Genomic DNA, 12,858 nt, shown 5'->3' with positions numbered 1-12,858 from the left:
ATGAGGTAGTTTTTTTTTTTTTTTTTTCTTTTTCATGGTAATTTGAGCAACACACCATCACCTATCATAGGACATTGCAGAGAAAGAAAACAAAGGTCGCCAAAGGGCGAGAGTGTCCCTTGGGCTGGCAGGGCTAGCTCCGGGACCTGGAAGACCAGCCTCCACCAGTAACAACTTTTTTCTTGGGCTTGGGGCAAGCTCTGGGCTGACTCACAGCTTCCCGTTGAACCTACAGTTGATTCCTGAGCAGACTGAGGCCCAGTTAGGGCTGCAGGTCCAGAAGAGGGAGGCCAGCTAGGGACTGGAGTGGGCGGCGCAACCAGGCCACGTTAGGAGGCAGCAGAGAGAGGGCCGCCGCGGCGCACCGCTGCACAAGTCAGACGTCAAGTCTCAAGGCGGCCCAGGTGCCGTCAGAGGAAGCACGGCTTGCTCAGACACAGCAGCTCTCGGGGGCTCTGGCTCTGAGAAAATAGTCCACCTCTGGCTCCCAAGCCCAGAAAAGAAGCTGTTGCTTATGGCAGCCGAGAGAGGGGTTTCTGGGGACCCTGTAATTAAATACACATCCCTGAGCTGTGGCCCTAGAAACCCTAGCCTCAAGGCGAACCAGCTTCCAGCACCCGGTGGAAGGACGGCCGCTTCTCACCCCGAGACACAGATAAAACGTCATTTCACAGACACTGGACAGACGCTTCAAGCCAAGGAACACGGGAGGAATAACCCACTGCAAAGGCAGACGAGAGGGGAGAGAGCGGGGAGACTTCCATGGATCAAGTTGGGGAAATAACAGTAGTGGTTTATTTATTTATTTTTTGTTTTGTGGTTTTTTTTTTTTGTGGTTTTTTTTTTTCTTTAAACAAATCAATAAAGAAAAATTCAAAGTTTAGTAAAAGGGCTATTCTGAAGGACTGATTTCTTAAACTGCAAAATTTAAAAAAGCAACTAGGAAAAAAGAGACAGACAGGAAGCCCAGAGCTGAAGACGTGGAGCCACTGCTCAGCTTCCTGACCTAAGGGGAGGCCAGGGACCCAGAACCTTGGCCATGGTTTAAGATGTTGCCCAGGCTTGGTCTGTCTGTCTCCATCTGTCCCACCCCCCAGGAAATCACGAACAAACTGATTTTAAGGACTGGTGGTAGCACTGGCCATGGCAGGCACTCCCTTCCCTGAGAAGGGGCAGCAGGTAAGAGGCAGGTCGGTGTGGAGCGGGTGACTTTCAGTGATGCCACAGAGACCCCAATGTTCCCCTTCTATCCTCCTCCACTCAGTTCTGGGGGACAGGACAGGAAGGTTCTTGCCTGGGCTGGAGGCTTGGTACGCCCTCTCAGCTAGGTGAAGTGCACCGATACAGGTTATGGAGGGTTTCCCCAGACGAAGGGCAAGACCACCAAACCTTGTGAAAAGACTCCGAAAGTCTATAAAGGCGTCAGGGAGCATGAGTTATAGGTGAAATTCCGAGATTCCAAACTGTTGTCTTGGATCCAGGAACCGTTCAGAAGGAAAGGGAGGGGAAAGCTTGCACGGTTCAGCGTCGTGCAAGGAGGTGGGATTCTCCATTTCCACACAGCTTTCAGAGTCAGGTTTTTAAATGAGTGCTGCTGGTGGCAGGGGAATCAGAGACGACAGAATCAAGAGAGGAATTAAGAGACAACATGCATAACTTTTTCTTCTTCCACTAGCAAAAAGGCTACCTGTTAACCAAACATTATGGGAAGAAAGGAGAAAAACAAACACACCAAACCTCCCCCTCCAACCTTTCTCTGTGTCCTTCAAACCAAATTCACAAATACATCTAGTGGCTGACCTAATGTCTCCACGCTGCTAGCTACACTCCTACCTTTTCCTCATAATACCTGAGTTTGCAATGCAACACATTCACTTTACCCTGTTTAAAAAAAGCCCACGTCATAAAAGGACTGGGTGCAGAAGACATTAAAGGCGGTCCACAGGTCAGGCTCCAGCTCAGAAAACACGGCCACTTGGCTCAGAGACTCTGCAGGGCTCTCAGCAATGAATGGGCTCTTTGTTCTGTGGAATCTGCTGCAAACATTTGTAAAAATGGATTTGTACAATGGCAACTTGCAGAACCTTTCCTCCACCACACAAATTAACAACTTGCTCTGTTTAATGCTGCATTATTGGAGAGACATGTTCTTGCCTCACCAGAGAGCAGTTTCCTTTGATACCAAACACGCTGGGTAAAATGCTTAATTTAAGAGAAAAGCAATTTCAGGAAATAATCATTTGATAGAGGGAGGTCTCAGCAAAGAAAGATGCTGCAGATAGGAGCCATCTTGGAAAATGGGTCTCTTGATATGTCCTCTTTCTCTCTCTCTCTCTCTCTCTCTCTCTCTCTCTCTCTCTCTCGAAGTAGCTCAGAGTCTGACCTGTAGCCAAAGAATGTGATCTAGTTGGTTAAAAATGGAAATTCAGAAAGACAAGAAAAATACTGTGGACTTAGAAATAAGCAGAAAAACACATACACACAAAATCTTCGCACTGACATGTGGAAAACATCCTAATCAGAGCTTTTCCTGAGAAATATGTCTCTCTTTTTATCCTTCTCAGAGCAGCTGGGTAAATGATGTTGAAGAGGAAAGCTCTGAGTTTCAGATCCAGCAAGGGACAAAGTTATCACTCTGTTGGTACCCGTAACATTTCACCGGAAAGAAAAAACTTACAACCCAACATAATACCCAGTATGCACACAAGATGGCAGCCCCCTGGGTAAGTGTGCTAGGCTGAGCTGGGGAGAGAGCAAACGGCCTTTGACCAAACAGGCAAAAACAGGTGCTGTAGGCTCCTCAAGCCCGCCCGGGGATGCCCTCAGAAATGTGGGCTGTCGGCTGCACTGGCCGTGGGTGGTGTCTGGGTGCAGGCAGGGAAAACTGCTGCAGTATAAAGCAGGGAAAGGGAAAGCACCTAAAGAGAGACTCGGTGAGGCCGCTGGCCAAAGCCAAGAGGGTGAGGAACACTTCCTGGGACTAGGCGGGGCAGGTAGTGAAAGAACAAGGGGTCCGGGCCTTTTCTGCAGAGGAAGCAGCCAGGTCCTTAGGAGCACGAGGTAGTTTAAAGCCCCCCTTCCCTTCCAGGTGCTTTGGACTCCAGCCCTCTGGGTCTTGGTCAGTCAGGTCTACAGGGCAGCTGGGTGACTGTGGGCCCTGGGCTTTCTGTTCTGAGAAGAGTGGTCTCGCTTTGGAAAGATTAGGACAACGTCAAGTAGAACGCAGAGGCAGAAATTCTAGTCATCAGACGGGAGAATGGTCCTTCCCATTGTCTGAAAAAGAGACATAGTTTTTAGATTTAGTTCTAGAGGAAGGACGGGCTTGGCGTGGTGGGGGAACGGGGAACTCAAAGGAAGATAGATTGTTCTTTAACAGTCTGCCCTCGTCCCACTACCCTCTGAAGAAAGCAAGGTAAAAAGAGAATAAATTAGTCGTGGGGCACCAGGACTCAGCAGGACATTCTGTTCAGTTGCTTTGCCAATAGGAAGTCAAGTTTGTAAGGGAGAGGGGAGGAGCCTGAGGAAAGCAGGCCCTGGTAGACCCAGGTAAGGAAATGAGGTAGCCGTGAGGCCCACGGGAGCATGCGGGAAAGCCCCAAGGACTAGCTTCTTGCCAGGACTGTGCCTGGATGAAAAGCTGACCGTGGCAGAGTGTGGCAGTGGTAGTGCGGATGGTGGCAGTGGGCGAAGCAGCAGGGTGTGAGCCCAGAAACCCTTCTCCTTAAGGACTTGTTTTGGAGGGAGGAAACAACTTAGAATTGGTCACTGTGCCCCACTCTCAACTTTCGTATTTTCCAAAGAAGAGAGATGCGAGTCCTCATCTCCTGCCCTGTTCCCAACACCTCACCCACTTTGTCGTAAACCTCCTACCACCACCTCGCCCCTTTACAATGTGCTCTTTTACCTGGCAATTCTGTGGCTTAAAAAAAGGCAGTTTGCTCTCTGACAGACAAATTTATGAGTCTGCTGAGAACATGTGGAAAAAGCAGGGATGGTCACACCCCTCTCTCTTTCCACTGAGGTAGTCGTCTTTATCAACATTATGGAAATAGTCATCTCAGCCCCATCCCACCCTCTCCCTCAAAATACAAAAGACCTATCTCTAAACAATGACAACACTGTGACATTAAACATCTTCACATTCTGTAAACTGCAAGGAAATGCATCGGCTGCATTCACACAAAAGCATGTGCATCATGTTGAAGGCCATACATTCAACTCTGTCGTGAAATAAATATATAGAAAAATGAGGTTAAAAAAACAGACAAACAAACAAAAAACTCTTCTTGATATGGAAGCATCTGGAAACGCGGCTCCACAGCCTCCATCTTGGTCTCTCTGGCTCTTTCCTCCGGAGCCTGTCCTGCCCACCCAAGGCATTGTGGAGGCCTGAGGAGGGATCCTGGGAACAGGTCATTCTTTGCCCACACTTGTCTTGCAGGAATGCAGCACCACCTTAAAGAGGAGGGGGAGCTGTTCCAGGGGTACATTCACCATCTTTCCTGGGAAGGTGGGAAAAAAAGAGTTAGCAGTGGCCATGAGTGGAAAAGCACAACTGCCCCTTCTCTTGGGCCAATGAAGGGAGAATGTCGCCTTTTTGAGGGACCGGGGCAACAGAGTGCCTTGAGGGTCACACATGTCAGCTAGAAAAGACTGGGGATCAGGTCATTGGCCCATTTTGGTGCCTGGAGAGTTTGGCAATGGCAAAAGCCATGCTACAGTTACTGACTTCCTTTTATTTTGGAGAGGACCTGATTAATTTCTCACTTGGTAGAACTCTTGAAAATGGTGAAGCATAAAGACCCAAATACCCCTAAAATCCCAATAGTTTAGGTCCTGTTCACATCTGCTAGGCTACTCTGTGGCCCAAAAAGTAGAAAAAAATTCTGTCAGACTGAAAATTTTTTTCTTCAAAATTGTAATTTGCTGAATTTTACAGGAACAAGCTCAACCTACAGGTCACATGTCTGAGTGGTTCCTCAGTATATGCTGAATAACTGCAAACAAGAATCTTTACCAGATGGAGCAAAGCAATAATAATAGAAGCCAGGATTTTATATTGAAACACTTATTGTTATTTTTTTGATATCCTCCATTTTCCCAATACTGTAAAAACTTATTTTGTATACCTGAACCCTGAGCACTTTACCTAAAGCATATTCTTTAAAATATTCTGTCAAATGTTCTTCTTCTTCTTTTTTTTTTTTTTTAATAGAGGCATGCTTTATTTATTTGTTTGCTGGTTTTGTTTGTTTGTTTTGTTTATACAAGCACTGGGTACAGTCAGAAGCACGGGAGGGTGAGAGAATTCACCAGAGCCAGAGTGGGGAACAGAGCAGGCAGAAGGACCGAAGTACACTGCTGAGGGGAGCAGCGGGCGGCAGGAGAGGTCTGCGCGCCATGTGGGACCCTCCTCCGGTGGCCAGGGAGCAGCCGGGGATTGAACCGGCGCCGCAGAGGCCGCGGGCAGCTTCGCAACCCAGCGCTCAACCGCTGCGCCACCAGGGAGGCCCTCTGTCAAATGTTCTTGACAGAAAAAACTATCAATCCATATGAATGAAAATCCTATGGAAACAGGCATTCTGGATAAATGGAATTTACTGGGGAAAAAATTAGAATATTCAAAGCAGGCCCCAGCTTCTTGGATATTGTAGGAAGCTTGGATATTGTGGAAGCAAGACCACAAAAATAACAAAAATTCCTTTGCAAAATAGGACTTTTGAGAATGATTTTGAAGATACCATTTAAATAAATTGTCCCTGAAAACCTATCGGTGATTTTATGAAATGAAATTAAAATTTAAAACTGATATCAAATTATTAACATAGCATAAAATTCACCCTTTTAAAGAATATAATTCAGAAAATAAAGTTAATTTGAAAAACTCTGAGACTGTTTCCCCATGCACAGCATGGCCATGGTATTACCAGAGGCTATTCTGAGGTTAGATGATGTAGGCCACAAAGTAACCTACACATCATAGGAATTCAGGAAACAGTACATCGCTTCCTTACAAAGGAAATGCAAACACATTGTGTAGCTTTTCTGAGGAGAAGGGCAGCTCCTCTTATACAGTTGGTGACAGACCTAGAATGAGCAGCCTGGAAACACTGCTTGCTTCATTCCCTTCACAAACTAAGAGGAAACAAAAAAGGTTATAAAAGACCAGAAGCCATAATATTACCTGCAATATACCGAATCTCAGGTAAGCACATCATGAGATCAGGAAAGCGGTTTGGCTGATGAGTATATTTGTATTCAGTGAAATCCTGGCAAATGTACCAATATCGCTTGTTCAACTGCTCCAGCTGTGAGGCGCTGGTCAGACCTCTGATATCTGTGGAAAAAAAAAAAAAAAAAAAAAAAACCCACAGGAAATGGAAGCAATTTTCTAATGTGGAAGAAACATCAACTCCTTGAATATGTGCATCTTTCAATTAAAAGTTATTAAACATTGTCACAAAAAGAGAGCTCTTTTCTTTCTGACACAGAGGAACAAAGCTCTGGATAAGAGAAGAAAAATAAGATAAAAAGGAAAAAACTGTAAAGGACAGTAACTAAACTGCGCCCCTTAAGGGCTAGGCTGTATCTTTCTCAACTTCACAGCTTACTCCCAGCTCAGGGCTTGTTACAAAACAGACACCACTGGATGCTGAACAATAGACTGAGTAATCTACCTTTCTCAACTTGGCCTTCATAATATTCTTAAATTGCCCTCTGCTGGAGCCAATCAGAAAGTGTGCTGATACCTACACATCCATGTACACACACACACACACACACACGTCTCCTGTGTGTGTCTGCTCATGTTGTTCTACCTGACTTGTCACTACAGTTTTCCCCTACATTACATATTTTTCTTACTTACACACACACACACACACACACACACACACACAGAAAATAAATAATCTATATATAAATCTTACCCAGTCTTTGAGGCATAGCTCAGATTTCTCTTCCTTCAAGTAGATAACTCTCCCTATCTGAGGCTCAAGTAGTGCCATCAGACTTTAAACTTCCTGAGGTCAGGGGCCTGAGGTCTAACTTATTTCAATGTCTTTAATGCTCAACGCAGGGCCTCGTCTAGGTGAGGCACACAGAACACCACATAAATGCTCGAATGGTGAGAAACAGGAGGAGGTGGGAGGGGGCAGGGAGTGGGCAAAGAGAAGGGGATCAAGACTCACTAGGCTAATTAACTGAAAATGGGAAGAGAGCACTTTCAATCTCAAAGGCAGCAAAACAGCCCAATTATACTCTGAGAGCAGAACACTACTGTGGAAAAAGAAGATAAAAATTCATACTCTGGTTACCAGCAGCTAACAAGTACCACTTTGCAGGTAACACTGTACATAAACCAAACCTAACACTCGTCTAATGAAAAACCATGATTAACATGCACGTATTGTGTTTTTGCACACCCCCACTCTGCCCCAAAGTGGCTGTCAGAACTACCACCAGCCTGTCACAGAGGCCTTATCTCCAATAGTTTCATCACCCTGCTCTTCTTCAGTTGCTGGTAAACTTGGTACATATTTTAAATGACGCATGTACTGTCCTTGGTGTCTGCGTTTAAATGCATTAAAACTGACTAAACAAAGTGAATCCTCTTCCTTCCTCTATGAGTTATAGAGTCTGTGGCATTTAGGTTTGAAGAAAAAATCCAAAGCTTTCCCCGCAATATAGAGGAGCAGGGTGATGAGGAAGAGAGCACAGGACCGCCAAGATGGATACCCATGGCACGGCAGATTACGTGTGGCGGGCCTGAAGGTATGGGTGGCGAGGACATGAAGGCAAATACTTGCGGCACTCTTGGCCACTCACCTTGATTCAGGAAGTTAATTGCTTTCATGCAAGCATACTCCTCATTGCTGACCTTCAGCTGATGGAACTTGTGATACAGGTATATGAGCCGCTCGATCACCTCCATCCCTTCATCGCTGAATCTGGAGAACAGACACAGGCGTTACCAGTGGGCTCTGATACCAGAGGAGAGAAGGCAGAGGTCTTCCACAGGTCTTTAAAGGTGTCTAAAACAGGAAAGAGGCTGAGCCTGGGGGAAATGGATCCATGATTTTTCTGAAGTCCAAGATAGTTCATACAGGAAGTTCATACAAACTTCTGTTCCCAAGGTCATGTGGGGTCAATCAAATCCAAAGTTCAGATCGCATGTAAGCTATGAAACCTTGGGAAAGTCACTCTGCTCTTTGAGCTTTGCAGGTCTCATCTGTAAAATAGCAACACTTGTCTGCCTGGGCGAACAAGAGACAAAGAAAGTTTGGAACTGTAAATATGGAGAAATATGACACTATTAGTATATTACTATTATTGTTGTTATAATGAAGCCTTTACTGTCAATGGCAACTGCTATGGTTGACTCTATGTAAAGGTTCTGACACAATGTAGAGAACGCTGCTGATTCTATTTAAGTTCACTGTTTCCAGCAGGGCTGAGATTATTATGCACAGTGAAAATTTTTACAGGCAGCCCTGAGTCTGCTAGGGAGGGAAGGAAATATTAATGAAAACTCCATGCCATGTGAGTGTCTTTCTTTCTTTCTTTTTTTAAAAAAAGATTTATATATTCGTAGAAGGCTGGGGTGTAGGCCAGAGATACAGGGGTGAGAGGATTCACTAGACAGAGTGGGGGTCGGAACAGGTGGATCTACTGAAATACACTGCTGAGGGGAGCAGCGGGCAAGTCAGGAGAGGCCTGCTGCCACGAGGGAGGCCCACCATGTGAGTTTCTGTGCTGCACGATTCATGTGCATTATCTTATTTAATTTTCTCAACCCCTAAGATTACCATTACTCACGACAAACTGTAGTTTAAAGAATGGAAGAGGGTGGCCTCCCTGGGGCACAAGGGGTTAAGATGCAACCTATGAAGCTACCCCCAGTCACTGTAGCACAAGTTCGATCCCTGGCCAGGGAGCTACCCACATGGTGCAGCAGACCTCTCCTGTCTTGCCCGCTGCTCCCCTAAGCAGTGAACTTGGGTCGATCTGCCTGTTCTGTTCCCCGCTCTGTCTCTGGTGAATCCTCTCACCCCATGCACCTCTGGCCTGTACCCCAGTTCTTGTACGCATAAATCAATCTTTAAAAAAAACAACAAGAAAGAATGGAAGGGAATGGTCCACAAGCACAGCTCAGCCGATGGCAGAAGTAGAAGTTGGAACTTTCACAAACTCTCCAAGGTTTGGGTGTTTCACTATTATTTTTTATTTATATATATATCTTACATCATTTTTCATTTTTGCACAATGTAAGCATTTTCATCTTGGTTATATTCCCCATACAATTGCACCCCCCCTTATTTTGACTCCAATCCCTCCTCTCCCCACCTGCCCCCCATACTGTGTCTCTGGTTTATAGTTGCTTGTTGATTTTGATTTTTTCTTTATTATAGTTATTCTTTTTCCTAGTCCCTAAGGTGGCACTCCCTAGCAGGGAAGACTCCTTGGGGAAAGACCAATTTTTTAAAAAAGATTTATTTAATTATGCATCCAAGAGCTGGTGTGTAGGCCAGAGGTGTGGAGAGGTGAGAGGATTCACCAGAGACAGAGTGGGGAGCAGAACAGGCAGACTGACTGAAATACACTGCTGAGGGGAGCAGCGGGCGAGCCAGGAGAGGTCTGCTGCGCCAAGTGGGTCAGCTCTCTGGCCGGGGACTAAACTCGCACTGCAGTGGCTGCTGATAGCTCCATAGTGCTGAGACATAACCCCCTGTGCCACCAGGAAGGCCTGAAAAGATCAAACTTTAAGGACCCCCAATTTACACTACCTCTGGAACAAATAATCTGGGTCACAGTGGGGAAATATCTCAGAATAGAGACAGCGATACCATCAAATCAAGGAGGCAAAGATTTGAAATTACAGGGAGAGCGAGTTTATAAAAGCAGGGGTCAGGTCAGTCTCTATTTCCCCTTCTAGGAAGGGCTGGGATTGTGGGTCAAAGAGAATTCCAGACAGGCCTTAGATGCACACCTCCGTCAGAGAAAATGATGTTTAGCCTCAGGGCTACATTCTGGTGACATGTTCAAATCTGGGCACTACAGACTGGTGCCAGGCAAGAAGGACCTATTGGGTAGTGCCCAGAACGCCTCAGCATGCACCGCCGCTGTCTGAGCTCTACTGCTTCTGCGTTGACTCTGAATGCTTTGCGAGGGCTTGGCTTTCTTGAGCAAGACATTTTCTCTTCTCTGGGGAAAAAGCCTCGCTCTAGTTGGGACTAAAGGTACCTGCATTTCTCAAGCACCAGGGGGAGCTGCAGCGGTGACTACATGCAAGACAGAGCCGGCTCTTTGCAATGAGGTTTAACTCCCAGTCAATCTGAGCTAGGGTTTCTTGCTTCCTTTTTATCTTTTTTTTTTTTTTAAAGATTTATTTATTTATTTTTACAAGCACTGGGTACAGTCAGAAGCGCGGGAGGGTGAGAGAATTCACCAGAGCCAGAGCAGGTAGCAGAGCAGGCAGAAGGACCGAAGTACACTGCTGAAGGGAGCAGCCGGCAGGGCAGGAGAGGTCTGCGTGCCTTGTGGGACCCTCCCCCGTTGGCCGGGGAGCAGCCAGGGAGTAGCCGGGGATCGAACCGGCGCTGCAGAGGCTGCAGGCTGTGCCACCGGGGAGGCCCTCCTTTTTATCTTTTTAACTAAATTTGTCAGTCATTTACATGTCTACATAATTTTGGAGTTACATTTTTACTTCTCTGTATGTGTACTCGCTTCACTCAGCTTCCACCAAGCCTTCCTCGTCAATACCCTATTCCCTACCTTCCCCATTCTCTGCTCCCTCCCAGTAAAATATTCATTAAATCTAAGAATTGCTTTTTCACTAAGTGAATTTTTCACTACGTCTACAAACTGTTTTTGCTGTACATTGCCAGTATATGCTTGCTGTTGTTGTTATAACCCACAGATGTTTCACACAGCATCAGCTCCAGACATGGAGCTTCTTTCATTCTGCTAATCTGAACGACGGCTACCTCCATTTCTCTCTGTGCCTGGCCCAATGGCTTTAGCAACTTTATTAATACTTTTCCAGACTGACTGACAAGTTTATATTGAATAAACACTATCATAGCCTTATCTAACATTTGTAGAGTATTTGTTACTTGCCAGGCACTTTGTTAAATACTTTATACACATTATTTCACTGGATATTCCTAGTAAGTGCACAAAATGGATATAATCCCCTTTGTTCACAAGTGGAAACAAAGGTTCCGAGAGTTATTCACTGTGTGCCGAGCACCCTTATATTTTACTGTCCCAACGTAATAGCACCTCCATATTAGGGATGAGGAAGGAGAAATGGTTTTACCAAAGTTACACAGTTAAGTAAGTGGTGGTCGGTTTTGACAATTTTTCTAATTCTAAGTGTCACTTTCATAACACTACCCTGTCCATTCCCAAACTGTGTGGTTCTTAACTGGGAGAGGCTACCACATGCTGCCTCAGGCAACCTCAGGAGCTCTGAGGAACGACTCCCGCAGGGCCTAACCGAGAGCATGAACTGCCCCTGCAGGCCTCCATGACCTGAGAGTTGCGGGAGGGAGTGTGCCTGGGAATGAAGACCTCATTCCAGAACCTTACTGGCTACTTCTGTTCTGGAAAGGAAATGGGTCTTTTTTTTTTTTTTAGGATTTATTTATGTATACAAGAGCTGGGGTACAAGTCAGAGGTGTGGGGGGTGAGAGGATTCACCAGAGACAGAGTGGGGAACAGAAAGGCAGAATGACTGAAATACACTGCTGAGGGGAGCAGCGGGCAAGTCAGGAGATGTCTGCTGCGCCACGTGGGCAGCTCCCTGGCCAGGGATCGAACTTGGGCTGCAGTGGCTGCAGATAGCTTCATAGGTTGCGTCTTAACCCCTTTCACCACCAGGGAGGCCCCAGAAAATGGGTCTTTATAAACAATCCCTTTAGCATATCTGTCTGGAGAGCCAGGATGGGGGCAGGACAGGGTATGGAAAAGGAGCACATGAGCAGAGCAGCAGGGTCGGCATCTGTCTGGTGGCAGAGCAGTGTAGCAAGCGAAGATAACACTCTCTCCCTTAATCAGCAACCTCTTGCCCCAAGCGCTCGCTCTGGCACTCAGAACCTGCAGGTGTGTGGCTATCAGCCAGACCCCTTGCCAGCAGTGCCAAACATATTCCTGGCTGAGGCTTCACCAGTGGGACACAAAGGAGCTACCAAGTGCCTGATCTGAGCATGTGCCCTGGATCATCCCCTTCTCTGGGGAGAACACAGGCCCTTTTTCCAAGCTTCATAGACAGGCAACCATCATGGACCCCTGGTAGGAGTGGGGGGCTGGCAGCCAGCCCAGCAGCCCCCACTCAGTCTCCACAGCCTGACTGCAAAGCTTTCCTCCACACCCCGCATCCCACCCTTTGATAAACAAATTGTTCTCTGTTCCATGGGCCTGCTTTCTACCTCAGCCGTGCCTCCTCCACCTCTGCCCACTCCACAGCTCCAACGCCCCTGTATTCTCTGTCTACAAATTATCAGCATTCAAAGCCAGAAAGCTGGACAAACACACCCATTCTTCTTTTAGGTTCCTATTACACAAGCATGCTGGGACAAGGAAAACATTCCTGCCAGTATCCCCCAAACCACTGGACCATTCAGTCAGCAATTGAAGCTGACACTATATAAGTTATGTCCATTAAGGGGGCTAAGAGTTGTCTTTTTTTCCATTCATCTAAATGCACCTACTCCCAGGAGCAGTCCGCAGCCATGTGAGAGGAAGAGGCATCTCAGCATGCACGTACAGCTCCAATCAAACATTTGAGAAAGCTAAAGAATTTAGCATAAGGTAATAGTGTCTGGGCTTTGGAGCACAACAGCCTTAGGGGGTAAT

General features: G+C 46.4%; 1 protein-coding gene across 16 annotated transcripts in view; it reads right to left on the bottom strand.

Annotated features, from left to right (window-relative positions):
• Window positions 1–4,133: 4,133 nt before the first annotated feature.
• The window catches only part of NR6A1 (nuclear receptor subfamily 6 group A member 1), a 254,728-nt gene continuing 246,003 nt past the window's right edge, over window positions 4,134–12,858 (bottom strand). For all 16 annotated transcript variants that reach the window (XM_037492388.2, XM_054689674.1, XM_054689671.1 and 13 more), the window contains 3 exons: window positions 7,828–7,949; window positions 6,185–6,337; window positions 4,134–4,502 (listed from right to left, as the gene is read on the bottom strand). In XM_037492388.2, the coding sequence (XP_037348285.1) occupies window positions 4,414–4,502; window positions 6,185–6,337; window positions 7,828–7,949 (364 nt within the window). In that variant the 3' untranslated portion in view covers window positions 4,134–4,413. The remainder of the gene's footprint in view (window positions 4,503–6,184; window positions 6,338–7,827; window positions 7,950–12,858) is intronic.

This window comes from Talpa occidentalis, unplaced genomic scaffold (assembly GCF_014898055.3).
Source record: "Talpa occidentalis isolate TD23 unplaced genomic scaffold, MPIMG_talOcc4v2.1 talOcc4.7, whole genome shotgun sequence".
NCBI classification, from domain to species: domain Eukaryota; kingdom Metazoa; phylum Chordata; class Mammalia; order Eulipotyphla; family Talpidae; genus Talpa; species Talpa occidentalis.
The sequence above is the reverse complement of the archived record's forward strand: the minus strand, read 5'-3'. Positions and strand labels throughout refer to the sequence as shown.